This window comes from Chinchilla lanigera, unplaced genomic scaffold (genome assembly GCF_000276665.1).
Source record: "Chinchilla lanigera isolate Chin_1 unplaced genomic scaffold, ChiLan1.0 scaffold00014, whole genome shotgun sequence".
Taxonomy (NCBI): Eukaryota; Metazoa; Chordata; class Mammalia; order Rodentia; family Chinchillidae; genus Chinchilla; species Chinchilla lanigera.
The window spans coordinates 22,595,518-22,612,789 of record NW_004955415.1 but is presented as its reverse complement, the minus strand read 5'-3'; the positions used below and the strand labels follow the sequence as shown (position 1 = coordinate 22,612,789).

The following is a 17,272-nucleotide window of genomic DNA, read 5'->3' as shown; positions in this document are numbered from 1 at the left end:
AGATCTCAGGAAATTGCCAAAAGCCTTTCAGACACCAGCACATACTTTCATTTTTCGACTTTCAAACTGTTCCTCTGAGAGTCCTCTTCTTCTTACAAATACTTTTAAAGGAAAATAAAGAGGCCGGAGAGACATGCAATGGAATCTCATTAATCGGAATTTACAATAATCGGGTGGAGGGAACGAGCATTCTTTATAAAGAAAGGTTTTGCTGCATGAATTGATTGGAGTGGGGGATGTTTATAGCCTATATAATTGAATCCGCTGCTTAAAAGAATCTTTGTAGCACTGATTTGAGTAAAAGTCTGTTAGTTAAAATTGTGTTTTTAAAGACAGCAAGACCTCTACTTGGTAGCAATTTCTTAGAAACTGTTTATTCTCAGAGAACTTAGAAGAACACAAGTTCATACTTCAAAGGTGCTTTAATTTAGACATTTTGAAAATTTCAGCTGGTCTTTTTTTCCAAAGCTCAGTAATGAGACGGTACAGTAATGAGACTGTACATTCTCCGGATTTAGCTACAAATCTTTGAGAAAGAAGCACAAGAACTCACCACGTACACTCTTTATATTTTATAACTTACTTTATTTTCTTTTTGTATTTATCATTTTACATAGGAAGAACTTGAGAGCACTAAGCTTATCCAAGCCATAGTTTGGAAAAGGAGGAGCTATGATTTAAACCCAAGGAATTTAATTTCAGGGCCTTTACCATTCCTTTGTATGAAACTAAATAAACTACTACTCAGTGCAGCTGTATCATTAAGCTATTTTCCTAGTCATTTGTAATTTTAATTTTTTAAATTTTGAGGCAGAATCTTGCTCAATTTCCCAGACAGACTCAACATTTGGGATTCTCTTGCTTCAGCTTCCAGAGTAGCTGGGATTAAAGATATGTGCTATAGGGCTCGACTACATTATAATTCCAAATGATCTGATAAAATTGTGCCTTAGTAATGTGAACTAAATGGTAGCAGAGAATTTGTCAGAAAGGTAAGCTGGGAGGGTGGAGAGGTGTTTACAAACTAATGACTACAGAGAATGTTTGTAAACTGAAAAATAGAAGAGCTATTTTAGCAAAGTTACACTGATTGCTAATGTGAAAATCACACATCACTTCCTTTAAAGTGGAAACAGTTTTCTATTACACCCAGTTGTATGGTTTCCTAAGCCAACACATACATTTTGATGTGTTGAAAAGCAAAAATATTGTAGGCTACTTCTTGAAATTGCTATGATAATTTGAAGGAACATATGTTCTCAATAAGACTACCTTTGGGTATAAAATCTATTCAGGTACCCTGATAAGATTTAAGCATAAGATTTCCTTTTCAAGGGCAGAAAAATTTTCGAGCTGAGATGAGCTTTTCTTGCTATAAGAATTATGGCATTTCATGAGATTTAAAAAATAACACGAATCATAAGTGAACTTATGACTGATAAATGGCTGTAGATGGAGCTTTGGCCGTGGGAGATCTCATGACTGACAGTTCAGGGTGAAACCGGAACCACAAAGGGCTTAAGGACATACATATGCAAATAATATGTGTTACCACACACCTCTGTGTGCTTGGGAAAGAGAAAGAAACTACACACCCTTTAGAGTAAAGGGAAATGTGGAAGGAGTGAAAGAAAAGCGTCTCTGCATTTGCCTGAATTGAACCTTTCCTAAATGTGAAAGGCACTATGTGTTGGGGTATGTTCAGTTAATCATAATTAACTTATTTCACTGATTTCCTTGAGTGTGTGTTGTCTATTTAACTTTTTTTTTTCCAGAGTATACAGTCTCCCAAGCATACATGGTATTTACCCTACATAAGTGAAGAAGCAGTGCATTTTGGGAAACTTTGGTCAACTATGTCAACTCCAGGTGGTTCTCAACATGGGGTACCTAGAGTGTCAGGGTCAGTTATCCCTGAGACCTTACTAGAAATGCAAAACCATGGGTCCTATTCCACACCTATGGAATTAGTAACTCTGTTGAGTGGAACCAGCAACTTGTGTTTTATCAAGTCCTTGCAGGTGATTCTTGCGCCAGCTATGCTTTGAAAATTCCTGGCTTAGGCTCAAGAATCTGCCCTGCCTGTGCCACAGTCTCTCTGGTAGGCTGGAAGATCTATTCTGTCTGACTCAGAGGTAATATCTTGGAAGAACCGGAACTCTCTTTATAAGACTGTGCCTGAACGCCTGACCTCATTTAGGCATCTGTTTTGTTTTGTGGTGCTGGGGACTGAACCAAGGCCTTTGCACATGCTAAGCACATGCATTACCACTATAGCTCTAGCCCACCTCTGTTCATTTTTAAGAAAACTGTCTAAGCTATGTATATGTACCAATTTTCTAAAATGAATATGCTTTTACATTTCTCAAACATATACTAATACAAATTTTAAAAACATAAAGCAAAAAGAAAATAATCATCTACCCAAGAAAAGTGAAATCATTGTAAAGAATGAGAAAATACTACAAAATAAAATATAACCTCCTTTCTTGATGCATATATTCATATATAGTATATTTTTAGAACTCACCACGTACACTCTTTATATTTTATAACTTACTTTATTTTCTTTTTGTATTTATCATTTTACATAGGAAGAACTTGAGAGCACTAAGCTTATCCAAGCCATAGTTTGGAAAAGGAGGAGCTATGATTTAAACCCAAGGAATTTAATTTCAGGGCCTTTACCATTCCTTTGTATGAAACTAAATAAACTACTACTCAGTGCAGCTGTATCATTAAGCTATTTTCCTAGTCATTTGTAATTTTAATTTTTTAAATTTTGAGGCAGAATCTCGCTCAATTTCCCAGACAGACTCAACATTTGGGATTCTCTTGCTTCAGCTTCCAGAGTAGCTGGGATTAAAGATATGTGCTATGGGGCCCGGCTACATTATGATTCCAAATGACCTGATAAAATTATGTTGAACAGATTCACAAAATACATTGAATTGGTTTCTTAGTATTAAAATTTTACTCATTTTTCTGAGTTTTACTGTTATTAACAGCATTGCAATGGTTATTCTGGATCATACATCTTTATCTATCTATTCACGTTTTTCAAGGCAAAATGTTTTCAAAATGGAATTACTAAATTAAGTGGCTTCCTTATTTTAAAGGGAATAAAAATAATAAAATAATTAGAAATGATACAGAATTTCAAAAGCAAGATGATTCCACAGGGAAAGGGGGAAGAAATGACAGCTGGGGTGGTAAAGCAAGCCTGGGATTGTGTCTTGTCTCCTTGTAGTTCCCTCCCCTTGGTGCCTTGCTGTAAAAAACCTTTACACAGCTGTACATGGTGAGATAGTGAGGTCCCTCCCTCTCCTTGGAGCTAGCTTTGAATAAATCCTTTTTCCTTTTCACCTAACTAAATGACCTCTTTTGATTTGGTTAGTGGCAAGCAGAGAAACTTGATCATATAGACCTAAGCGGTTGTGTAAGGACAGATTCAGATCCTATTTAGAGGGCACAAAACGCAGCCTCTTCGTGGCTATGAGGAGCAAGCAGTTTTACTGAGGACCCTGATGGCTGTATTAAGGCCTTGAAAGGGTGACCTCTCAGCTTAAACTGACATGGATGACGTTATGTACCTCTTAGGAGAGACTCTCAGTCAAAGAGAAAAGGACAGGATGCTGGTTCTATGTCAGGACAGGAAATGCTGACTCTGAGGCCCATCAGAGCGCTCTGGGGGGCCAGGAACATATAGGGTGTATGCTCCCCTGATGAGGCAGTGCCTAGAACCAGACCCTAGCGGGACTGTGAAGACCCAGTCGGGGAAGGGGCCCAAATCCACCTTTTTTACTACATTAAGGAGAGCCTAAAGGGAGCTGGGACCAAGCTGTTCTGACGCCAAATTGTTCTGATGCCGAATTGGGTCAGATTTTCCAGGGAAGAGAGGAGCCTCCCTCAGCGCTTACCAGATGCCCTGACCACATTTCCCTGGTGGATCTGGGTAGCCCGCAGGGAAAAGTGCTGCTGTGGGAGAAAATGTTGACCCAGCTCCTGACAGCCGCCACAGATTTTCATGTCTTTTAAGTCTTCTGAGTTTTATAATTGCTTTGAAACAGACTGTAAACTTTTCCCAAATACGTTTATTCCCTAGATGTTTTCTATTTTTGTCCATTTGTATTAACCCCATATCTCTTGCATATACTTCCCGATTATTGACTTTATTGTTTGAATTTTAAAAATGATCCCTTACACTCTTATTAGCTCTACTAAGATTTTTGATGACTTAAATATGAACAAGGGAAGGGAATGGTCTAAAGTTCTGCTTCCCATCAGGAGGCTCCCTGACCCTACTACTCCATTGGCTTTCATTCCCACAGTGGTCCTAAGAACGGCCCCTCTCAGAAGTTCCTTTGCTCCTCTCAAACTTCAGCTTGAAAAACAGAGTTCAACAGTTAGCTCATCCACAGAGAGTGGTTATTTTTAGATCCACACTCCCTATTCTGTCACAATAGTCTTCAATAAACACTCATTGACTAAGTGAATGAAAATGAATGAATATTGTCTAGCGCTTCCAAAAGTTTTAAAACATGATGAAAACTGACAAATTCATTTTTTCCTAAATTAAAAATGAGTGAGTCTAGTATTTAACTATAAAGCATAGTTCGGTCTTTTTGCTTGAGATAGATATTTTTATTCTACTTAGGAATCTCAAAAATTCTATTAAAGTTTTTATGGAGAAAGGGTACTGAATTTTATGTGTTTAGCAGTGTTTATTGGAATCATCATATATTTTCATCGTAGATCTTTCAGTCTTATAAATTGTCTCCTTATGGTCCTAATTCTTCTTACGGTACCTGGGTAGATGTGATTACGATGTACTGCAATTTGAATATACTGTTAGAATCTTCCTGCCATTGTCATATGTGATTATTTTTTCCTCGATAATCTTAATTGGTAATTTTTCCTTTAATCCAATACAAGTTTGTCATATTTTTGGGTTAAGCTTATGCTGGCTTGTGTCTACCAGCTGGAGCTGCTTATCACAACCACTTCTAACAATTTATTGATAATGCAAAGGTCTCAGGTCAGTAAAAATTGCTCTTTTCTAAAAATTTTCTGTTTTTCACTGGAATCATTAAATATTTTCATTTTACTTTTATTTTTTACCGTGCTAGTTTCCCAGTTTGCTAGATTTAATCTCTCCTAATCAGTAAATAAGGCCATATATTTCCTCAGAGTACACAACTAGCTCTATCTTCTGGTAGTCTCATACTTGTTAGCTTCTAAATGTGATGCAACTATAATTTCTTTTACAAATTGTTTATTGGTACAATTTAGATATACACAATGATCATATTCATCGTAGGGAATCTGTACCTGTACCTGATACATCCTGCTTCCTCTTTTTTTCCCAATTTCCTCCCGTCTTTAATCCCTCTTCCCCTCTTTATTTACAAAACTTTGTTCTCATTCTGTCCTTCTTTTATCATTTCTTCTCTTTATTTTTTTCCCCTTCCCCCTCCCTAGTTCCTTTTTTGTTTTGAGCAATTTCTTCCTATTTCACAATATCTATTGTACATTTTAGTCCTTATTTACTCTTTCAGTTTCTCACACCAGGGACACGATGCAATATTTACACAGGTGTGCCGGATTTATTTCACTTAAGAGTATGGTCTCAAGGTGCATTCATTTACATAGAAATGTCTTGATTTTATCCTTCTGTATGGCAGAGCAGTACTCCAGTGTATAAAAATGGAGCGCTCCACATCTTTTTTACCCATTCCTCAGTTGATGGACATTTGGGTTGTTTCCAAGATTTTGGTATTAAAAACTGTGCTGCTATGAACACGATTGCACACATACTGCTTTGTATGATGTTTTTAATTCATCTGTGAAGACACCCAGAAGGGGAACAGCTGGCTCAAATAGGACCTTTAATCTTAGTTTTTTGAGGAATCTCCACACTGATTTCCACAGTGGTTGCACCAGTCTGCACTTCCGCCAACAGTGGAGAAAGTTTCCTTTTTCCCCACAGCCCTGCCAGGATTTGTTACTGGTTGATTTCTTGAAGATAGTCATTCTTTCTAGAGTGAGATGGGATCTCAGTTTTGTTTTAATTTGCATCTCTTGAATGACCAAATATGTTAAACATGTTTTCATATATTTGCTATTTGTATTTCTTCATCTGGGAAGTGTGGATGCAACTATAATTTCATTTCCTCATTGATTCAAGAGCCCTTTTACGAAATGACCTAAAACTTTGAAGTTATTTTAAAAAAGCATTTGTTTTTAATTTTGCTATTAACTTTTAGCATTATGTCACTATGATCCAAAAATAACTAATATATATTCCATTTTTGGAAATTACTATGACTTTTCTTGCTGGCACCATGCGTAGTAAATTTTTGTGAAGATGCAATGAGTCTTTAAAAAGATGAAATATACAGATATTGTGTTTGAAGGTTAACATTCAATATATAGCTACTAAATTGATAGTGAATACATTATTTGCAATTGTATCTTTATTTTTATGTCTTTTTTCCTATGTCTTTATTTATTCATTTTGGCATCTTCATTTTAAAACACAGATTTCATTTTTATATTTTTTTCTTTTTTTTTGAGCCAGGGTCTCATTATGTAGCCCAGGCTGGCCTCGAACGCACAGCCATCCTCCTATCTCGGCCTCCCGAGTGCTAGGATAATAGGTGTGTACCACGACATCGGCCTTTTAATTTTTCTTGCTTAGGTCTTTGTGAACTATAAATTTATCCCATGCTTTTTGAAATTTCCCATAATTCATTGCATCTCTCATTTGTCCTTGTACACAAGAAGTAAATCTCCGTATATGTCTGAAACGCGTTATCAGATGCATAGAAGATACAGGAGTTGTATTTATCTTTGGTATGCATTATTCACATAATTTTTATAATGTGAATCTTTTATCTTGTTTAATGATTCATAATTTAAGCTTAACTTATGCTTTATTTTTGTTTATGTGACATCATTCATTTAGGCTACTCATATATTTATTTTAAAGTTTCAGCTTATTATTTATTTGAATCAATTCACATGAAGGAAGAGCAATTATGCTGGGCCTTGCTTGAGGAATTCTTCTACTCTGTTTTCCAGCAATACATTCAAATAGGCGTCGTCTACACAGGGAAAGGTTAAATAGTTTTGCCTTCAGAAAAAAAATTTAAAGATAAAATGTGGAAATGCCACTTATTGTTTGCTGTTCAAAACTCAGATATTATGAAAAATTTGAACATAGTTCTCAATTTTAGTGTTGAAAACCTAAAAATCTAAAAATTCATGTAGTTTTAAAATCTTTATGCAAACTGTTCTAATGACTTTCCAGCTAAATATTTGGAATCAAGATATCTTTAAAAAAGTATCCTATTAGTCTTTTAAAACTTTGACAAGTTCTTCTGTCTAGAGTTCTCTAATGCACACCATTATATTACTCACACATTTCTAACATTTCACAGCACTTTAACAAAGTTAATCTAACTAACTTTGTTAGTTTATCTAAGGGACAACTAGGTTACTACCAAATTGCGCATACAAGGGTGTCTGTAGCACACATTTTGAAAGGGGCAGCCACAGTCCAGAAGAATCCCAACAACAACCTTAGTAGAAGGTATAAATTTAAAATGTCTCAAATATTTTCAGTGCTTGATTTTAACCTCAAATTTTCATTTCTTTCTGCCTCATATTTAGGATATGAAAAGTATACATTCTCCCATGCTCGTTAAACTGTGGAATTTTGAATTGACCTACAAGAGAATCAAGTTATGTTATGTCTGCATTCCACTATTTTTTTTTTTAGTTATATTCTAAAATAAGCAGTAGTACATCCTTTCACATGTTAAAAACAGTATTTGCATTTCTGCACACCTAGGTCTGGAACTGCATCATTTACACCTGTGCTTTGGGACTTCTAGTAGGTGCAAACAATTTTTTGTTTTTTGGCAAAAAATTTTCCTTTTTTTTTTCTTTTTCTTTTCTACTGCTGCTTCGACTGGCTGATCTCATCCTGGGAACCAATGCCTGGTGCTGGCTGGGACCTAGCTTTTTTACTTTTTATCTTTTGTAATAATTAATTAATTAATTAATTAAATACTTATTGGAATAATTAATTAATTTAATTAAGTAGTACTTTATTTTAAATTACAGTGTATTGTTTGGGTTAGGTTTTGCACCAAATCTCAATCTTTTCCATTTAGTAGACAAGATTTTTAATCCATTTGCACCATTAAACATTTTCCTGAGACTCTAAAGCATATGTATTCCAAGAGTTCCTTGAATTTCTTAGAATCAAAGGCTTTTGGAGTTATTTTATGCCTAAATCTTGCATGGCATGCTGACTATTATTTATGTTGAAGAATACTTTCTGATATCGCCTCTTATTTATCCATTTGTTCTTTGATTGTATTCATGTTTCAGTCTTTCCCTTTGGCCAAAATTAGTGCAGGTGGCTTCTTTTTGGGTATTTTACTGTATCCTTGAAAAGGCTTAAAATCTGAGAATTTGACCTGGAATGCTCAATGAAACAGCTCTCCAGCTTTTACTGTATAAAAAGCTCAACAAGTCACAGGTGTGAGTAGCAGGGAGACAGAGCTGAGGTCTTGGGCAGCTTGGGCAGTGGGAACTTCATTTCTGTTCAGTTTCTCTGTATTTGCTGAGCCCACAGAACCAGAAACCAGTTTTCCATATCTGGCTTCCACTGCAGGCAACATGCTGCCAGCACCAAGGTGTGGTGGGTGAGTGTCCTGCCTTACAGAGTGGAAGGTTCATCTTCTTTAGGACTCTGTATTAACAACCCTGGTATTGAGGGTTACCAGTACCAGAAGAAATATTTCAAAAGTTACTAAGTCTGTGCCCTTTAGGCTGGGAGTGTTCTTCTGGTACTGGCCCCATCTCCAGAGGGGCACTGAAGGTGTCTGCATTCTATATTGAGAAGAAACAACTCTTCTCCAGCAATTCACAGACACCCTGTTTACACAACACCCAACCCTTATACCTTGAGATGAAGATAGGTCAGATGTCTTTATTAAAAAATCCTAGCAACTATCATTAACTTTGGAGCTTTAGCTAAGTACTATTTACTGCATGCTTGGATACAAAAGTACTTCATTTAATTTGAATTATTTGTTGCACAGGATTGAATAATTACATTGTTCTTCAAACTTTTCTGCTACCTGGGTACCTAAGAGGGGCTGTGTGATTTGTTAGTCATTAAGAATAAATCCCAGGGGCTGGGGATTTAGCTCAGCGGCAAAAGCGCCTGCCTGGCGAGTGCAAGGTCGTGAGTTCGGTTCCCGGTACCGGAGAAAAACCAAAAAAAAAAAAAAAAAAAGAATAAATCCCTTTCTATCAGACCTGCCACTGATTCTTCAGTAGACTTCTGTGGCTTGGTGATCCTCGTCAGTGTCCCTACAGTGTAGTACTACTATGGGAGAAAAAAACTGAACTGGACTAAAACTGAACACTTTCAGCAAGTCACTTAGATTCTATGACCCAAAAATGATGGGAATGATATTACTGTACTTCCAACAGCACAAAATTTTAAATTTTTTTTTAGGAATAAGTGAGGTATTATGTGAAAAAACAACATGCCTGGAACTGCAAATCAGCCTATCAGAGCAAGGTCATGTTGTTTATTTCTCCTTGAAGTGCAGGGCAGTGGAAGTTTCCTTCTCACAGACTTCACTCCTTTGAATAAGAGGGGAGTGTTTTTGTGAAAAGTGAAGTAAATAGGCCGTCTGTTCCATTCTATCATTCATTCATTCAGCATGCCATTCCACAAAGCCAGCCCTTGAATTTAAGTAGCAGAGACAGGTCATATGCAACTACAAAGGCAAGATTATTTTAACCAATGATGAAAGTTATTAAGAAAAATGGAGGAACAGAAAGAAAAGGCCTGCTGGAGGAGGTGTGATAGTTGCAATTCTAGAAATATGGGCAGGAATAACCTATTTTCACTTATTCAGGAGAATTAAAATGTAACTAATGAATAAAGTGCTTGGCAATGGCAGAATGCTTGAAATTTAAAAAAAAAATTTTATGTCCCTTTTCCTTTTTGAATTTTATTAGAGCTACTTGATGCACACAGCCTAGTCTGAGAAGTAGCCATGATGAATCCAGAACCCAATTGGATAAAATCCCAAATTGACAAAGTTACTTACCCATTTCTTGCCTGGTGCTGGCTATGCCCACACCATATGTCTCTAAAACATCTTTTACTGTCCTCATAGACTCATCATACTTGTTTGCAAGTCCAAGGAAGTTATAGGAGCCTATGTTAATAACGTCTTTGATGACTTTTCCGGTAAACCTGCAGGGAGAGACATGAGCACAAAGGGTGATCTCATTTCATATCATCCCGGTGCCAAGCAGACCTCAGTCAGGCCCACTTCATACATTTTCTTTTTTTGTTTTTGACTTGCTCTGTTGTCAGCATATAAGGGTTTGTCCTTAGAGGAAAATGACTCCATAATGAATGGGGGCAGAGCAGTGGAGAAAGGTATCCTGAACTGCAGTGTCGCCTGAGCCCTGGTGCTCCTCAAGTATTTGGTTTCATGGCACCTATGCTCTGGCTTAAAGCCTGATAATGGACAGAGCACTGGTCATCACTGCCTCCACCAGCAGAAGCAGAAGGGGACAATCAGACAACTCTTCCAGGCTGGCTCTGTGTGCTGCACCTCTGACACAGGTCTCACCTTCGTTACAGCTTAAACAAGCCACCTTGGTAACCTAGTGACTACAAATTCCTCCCCTGGCACAGTGAGCACCAGCTGGTTCTGTGCTCTGGTCTTTCAGATCTGTAATCTGGCGCTCCCTGTAAACATTTCAGTGAAAGGACTTTTTTCCACCAAGCCCTTCCAGATGGCTGTCTCACCTGAATGTCCAGTTATAGTCGTCTGACACTCTCTCCATCACGTCAAAAAGAGGCCCAGGGGCACTGCAAATGGACCGGCTCCAGTTGTCTCTGATTCGCATATAAAGGTTCCGTGTATAAAAATTCTCAAAGTCTTGGTACAGTGGCACAAAATGCTGTTGTAGCAGAATAACAGAGGTAAAAGGTAAAAGATTAGCTTTCTTTTGCAACTGAAGGCTGGAGGAAGAGACCTGTAAGTAATCCATCCACAGATGTTTTCTGAGCAAGAGTCAGTAGGTGAGTGAACACTAGGGGCCACGAATAACCTGTGAGATCGCCATCCTTGAAGAATCTACTCTTGCTGGGTGCAGTGGTCCATGTCTATAATTTCAGTACTCTTGGAGGCTGAGGCAAGAAGATCACAAGTTTGAGCCCAAGCAGGGGAATTTAGCAAAACCCTGTCTCAAAAAAAAGGAAGGGTTGGGGGTATAGCTCACTGGGAAGACCCTGGGCTCAAATCCCAGTACTGAATAAAAATACCCCAAACAACAATAATAAAGTAGAGTACTAGAGGTGATAGTGCAATAGAAGGCAAGCTAGACAAGCAGCAGTGACACAAGAAGTCCTTGCTGCAGTGTTCCCAAGAAGGGAATCCTCCAACTGGAGGGCAGCAGTAGATGTTGATGTCCAAAGAAGTTTAGTTGCAAAAAAAGAAACAACTGTTTGAGATGATAATTTGCTCTTAAATTTTTGAGCACAGATAACCTCATTTATTGTGTTTTTAGAAGTGGGGATGGATTTGACCTGTTGGGCCTATTGGCAGAAATGCTATTGGCAAGTGGTTGGCTATCATTTGTCTGAGGATAATAATCTGGTGGAGGCACCAGGCTTCTCCTGTGGTGGAGGTGACAGCACTGTATTCTTGTGTACAGTGTAATCCTTAATAGGTGTGTTGGGGGGCGGGGATCCACCATCCGGCTGAGGCTCCTAGAAAGACGTGGCTCATTTTATCATTTGACTTTTAACAGCTAATGTTAAGCAAAACTCTGGCTATTAGACAAGTGCAAATTAAAACAACACTGTGATTCCATCTTACACAGGACATTAAAGATTTGGTTCTTTTCAATATTAAATAAAGACAAGATTAAATAACACTGACAAACCCTTAGCCAACCTTATCAAAAAGGGAAAGAAAAGACTCAGTCCCCTGCAGTTAGAAATGAAAACGGTGAAATCACAACAGATCCTACAGAAATCCAGATGATCATTTATACCTACTTCAAGAACATGTATTCTAATAAGATACCAACACAGAAGATACATATGAATTACCAAAACTGAATCAAGAAGATATAAAAATTCTAAATAAACCAATATTAATCACTGAAATAAAAAATATAATTAAAAACATACCAATAAAGAAAAACCCAGGTCCTGACAGAATCACGGCTGAATTCTATAAGAAATTTAGAGAAGAACTAATGCCACTACTTCTCAAACTCTTTAATGAAATTGAAAGGGAAGTAAGACTTCCATTTCTAGAAGCAAGCATCACTCTGATACCAAAGCCAGACAAGGATCTTGACAAAAAAGAAAACTACAGGCCAGTTTCCATAAGGAACTCAGAAATCCTCCATAAGATACTGTTGAACAGAATGCAGAATTTATACACCATGACCAAATATATTAACAGAGCTCAGGACAAAAAATAGTATGGTCATCTTAATAGACCATGACCAAATAGGATTCATCCCAGAGATACAGGGATAATTCAACATGCACATATCAATAAAGGTAATACACCATATTAACAGAGCTCAGGACAAAAATTGTATGGTCATCTTAATAGATGCATAAAAAGCACTTGAAAAAGTCCAACTCCCATTCATGATAAAAGTGCTACAGAAAATTGGAATAGATGGTCTTTATCTCAGTTTGATAAAAGCCATCTATGACAAACCAATAGCTGACATCATACTAAGTGGTCGATACCTGAAAGTTTTCACTAAAAAAATGAGGAACAAGACAAAGATGTCCACTATCACCACTCTTATTCAATATAGTTTTGCAAACATTAGCCAGAGCAACCAGACAAGGGAGAGAGACAAAGAAAAGGAAAAAAGATAGAAAAGGAAGAAATTAAATTGTCCTTATTTGAAGATGACATGATACTGTATGTAGAGGAGTCAAAAATTCCACCAAAGACTTCTATATTTAGTGACCAAATTCAGTAGAGTAGTGGGATACAAAGCCAGCACTCAAAACTCCATAGCCTTCCTGTACATAAATAACAAACTCACTGAGAGAGAAATTAGGAAAACCAAATCTTTCACAATAACATTCAAAAAAAGAGAAATACCTAGGAATCAATCTAACAAAAGGAGTAAAAGAACTTTGTATTGAAAATTACAGTTCTCTGAAAAAGGAGATTGAAGATGATATCAGAAAATGGAAAAATATCCCTTCTTCTTGGGTAGGAAGAACAAATATAGTGAAAATGGTCGTACTCCCAAAATTTTTACGCAGATTTAATGCAATCCTAGTCAAAAATACCAAAAACATACCTCAAAGAATTAGAGAAAACAATCCTAAAATTAATTTGGAACCAGAAGAAACCTAAAATAGGGGAAACAGTTCTGGACAACAAAGATAAGGCAGGGGGCATCACAATCCCTGGACTTGAAATTGTACTACAAAGCTATTGTGGTAAAAACAAACAAACAAACAAACAAACAAAAAACAAAGCATGGTACTAGAAAAGAAAAACAAACTGAATATCAATGGAATTGATTAGAAGATGCAGAAACAACTCCAAACACTCAGTCACCTTATCTTTGACAAAGGGGCCAAACATGTTTACTGGAAGAAAGATAGCCTCTTCAGTAATTAGTGCTGGAAAAACAGGCTTTCCACATGCCTAAGATTAAAACTAGACCCATGTCTCTCACTGTGCACTAACTAAAGTCAAACTGGGTCAGAGATCTAAATACTACAACAGATTCACTAAATCTGCTGGAAGATAGAATAGGAAGAACTCTTGAAGACACAAGTGTAGGCAAAGACTTTATAAACACAACTTAATAGCACAGGAACTATCACAAAGAATTAACAAGTGGGATCACATCTTATTAAAAAGCTTTTTCACTGCAAAAAGAAACCACCAACAGAATGAAGAGACAACACATAGAGTGGGGAAAAATTTTACCAGCTTTTCCTCAAAGGACTAATATCTAGAATATATAAAAAACTCAAAAAAATTGCCTCCCCAAATTTAAAGACAATGCAAAAGTGGGCATTTTAAATGAATAGACATTTCTTATATGAAGAAGTAGAATATGAAAAACATAATACCACTGGTCATTCAAGAGGTGCAAATTAAAAGTATGTTGAGATTCCATGTCACCCCAGAAAGAATGGCTATCATCAAGAAATCAACCAGTAACAAATGATGGCGGGTCTGTTGGGGGGAAAAAGAACCCTTCCCCACTGTTGCTAGGAGTGTAGACTGGTGCAACCACTGCGGAAATCAGTGTGGTGGTTCCTCAAAAATCTAGGATTAGAGGTCCCATATGACTCAGCTATTCCCTTTATTGGTGTCCTCCTGAAAGAATTAAAAGTGATATAATAGCTACATATGCACACCCATGTATACAGTGGCACAATTTGTAGAAGCCTAAATGCACATCAATTAATGAATGCATATAGAACATTTTTTTTTTAAATACGTTGGCATACTAGTGTGCCATAAAGAAGTCAGTAAGCTTGAGACATTTCTAGCTAAATGGATGAAAGTTGACACCATACCAGTAAGTGCAATAAATCAAACCCACAAGTTTAAATACTACATTGTTTCTCTGGTGTGAGAAACTGAAAGTATAAATAAGGACCAAACTGTACAATAGATAGTGAAAAATGGGAAGAAAATGTTCAAATGAGGAGGGGAACAAGGAAAGGGGGAGGGGGAATCAAAAGAAGGGACAAGAAAAAAAAGAATAGAAGGAAAAAAGGAAACAAAGCTTTTGTAAAGAATGAGGGGAAGAGGGGCTGAAGGGAGGAGTGGAAAATGGGAAAAAAGAAGAATCAAGACATATCATGAACAGCTACAAATTCCCTATGATGAGTGCCATCATTATGTATATCTGAAATGTACCAATAAAATATTTAAGAACACAAAAGAAAAGAAAGACATCAAATAATAATAAATATTGGTAAGTCTGTGGGTAAAAGGAACACTTCTGTATTATAGGAGGGAATGTAAACTAGTACAACAACAATGGAACTTAGTGTAGAAATTAAAAAAAAACCTAAAATGTGAAATTCAACTTGACTCAGATATTTCCATTCTATGTATTTTCCTGAAAGATTAGACAACATATTACACTGATGCATGCATGCCAGTGTATATAGCAGCACAATTCACAACAGCTCAGTCTTAGAAGCAAACTTTATGTCCAGCAACAGATCAGTAGATAAAGAAAGTGTGATATTTGTATACAATGGGGAGTTACTCTGCCATTGATGAAATCATTTGTAGGAAAATGGATGCACCTTATGGCCATAATATTAAGTGAAATAAATTAGACATTCAAGCTCAATATTGCATGGTTTCTCTTATGTGAGGAACTCAAAATATAAAGAACAAAATAAAAGATAGATAACATGAAGTAGAAAAGTAGATCTTTTGCAAAAGGGAAGGGGATGTAGAGATGGAGGAAGTGGGGGGGGACAGGAGAGGAAGGAGTGAAAAAAAGCATTAAGATGTGCTATGTACGTGTACTGACTCCATACAAGGAACATAATCATTGTATACTGTACACACGTACCAATAATAATAAAAATTGAACAAGATGAAAAAGCTGAACTATAGCCTAAGCCATATACCCTGAGTATTTGTAGTATTATAGCAGAAGGGAGAGTCACAGTTTCTGGAGCACCCAAGGAAGCCTTGTGTGAGAGGAACCTTGGAGTAGTGCAGAATGAGGTTATGGTTGGTAGGGATGCTTAGGGAGGGTACTAGGGTGAATAGCTTTGTAAACCGAAGTGTAGAATGTGAGACAAATAAGAATAAATGTCAGGTAGATCCTGCCATTCTTGCTTAGAAACTATATTGGCTCCCACCTCACTCCAAGTTATAGCCAAGGTCCTGATTCATTTGTCTTCCATGGCATTTCTTCTCATATCTTCTAATTACACCCTAGAAGCAGGGGTGGGGCTTTTATGTTACCAACACACAGAGCAGAAGTCTTCACCACCTGCACCAGGAGGTCAGCCTTCATCCTGCAGGTAACAGGGAGCCACTGAAAATGAACTGGAGCTGATCCACTGAGGGGAGAAGGACTGCGAGAACGTCTTTGGGAATGATCTTATGTACTGGTCTGCCCATTATCCCCTGACTTGGTTCATTCCAGAGCAGAACATACAGAAGATGCAGGTTTTGATGGCAGGTGACTGTGTCCAAACCCCAGGCCTATTCTTTCACCTTTGGGTGCTCAGTGACTGTGACATGATTGATGGGGATGATTATGATTTTCTGTAGGAAAAAAAATGTTATATACCATGAACTATCTATTGCATGTGAATTTGCAACGCTGGTGGTTACATTTGAAAAGTTCATACCAAATGTATTTTCTCTAAACAGCAGTGAAATATTATTATTTAAAGCTATAAGTTTGAAAACCAATGATGTAATACTTTGACATTCTTGCAGGGAAAAACATTAGAGACAGCAAGAGTGTCTAATTTTAAATAATTCATTACCAATTTTTTAAATTTAATAACTGTGAAGCCTTTTTACCGCTTTATGGGTTGTGGATTATTCTGCTTTCAAGTATTAGTTGTTTTTTAATTTAAAGCCTTATTTTAAATGATATAATATACATAAAACTTATCAAAATCAAAGAGAAGCAGGTCTGTAAATATTATTTGTGGACTGTATGTGGAATTATAATTCCTTTTTAAAGAGGAGTCTTACTCAAAATAAAGTAACAGTTGGTTTTGGAGAGAAGGCAAAAAGAACCAAAACATTGTTTATAACAATTAAAATAAAATTAATTTTATATTTGCAATAAGATGCACAAAGGAGAGAAGGGCCACTGATCATAGAGTTCACATATGTGTTTGACGTATAGGGAAAAGTCACCCAGGAAGGTGAACAACTTGAGTTCTGGTTGGCCTCTGCCTCCACCCTCTTCCCTAGTGACTTCTGGACACCTCAAAGTCATGCAGCTTCCCTCTAAAACACCAGTGATAACATGAATCCTGGCTTACAATATGGAAAGCCATGACCCATAAGTTGCCAGACTGTAGGAGGAGTGTTTTAGTTTTACAAAGAACTTGTCACTGAGTTGAGGAAACAGGGTGACTTCCTCACTTCCAGCCTCCTTGAAGACACATCATGATGGTCACGTGGGAAAGGGTGGGAAAATGTTTCTTCTTGCC

General features: G+C 37.0%; 1 protein-coding gene across 2 annotated transcripts in view; it reads right to left on the bottom strand.

Annotated features, from left to right (window-relative positions):
- Positions 1-17,272, bottom strand: part of Sptlc3 (serine palmitoyltransferase, long chain base subunit 3) — a 153,879-nt gene that overhangs the window by 73,282 nt on the left and 63,325 nt on the right. For both annotated transcript variants that reach the window (XM_013512291.1, XM_013512292.1), the window contains exons 4-5: positions 10,856-11,010; positions 10,143-10,291 (exon numbers count right to left, since the gene is read on the bottom strand). In XM_013512291.1, coding sequence (XP_013367745.1) covers positions 10,143-10,291; positions 10,856-11,010 — 304 coding nt within the window. The remainder of the gene's footprint in view (positions 1-10,142; positions 10,292-10,855; positions 11,011-17,272) is intronic.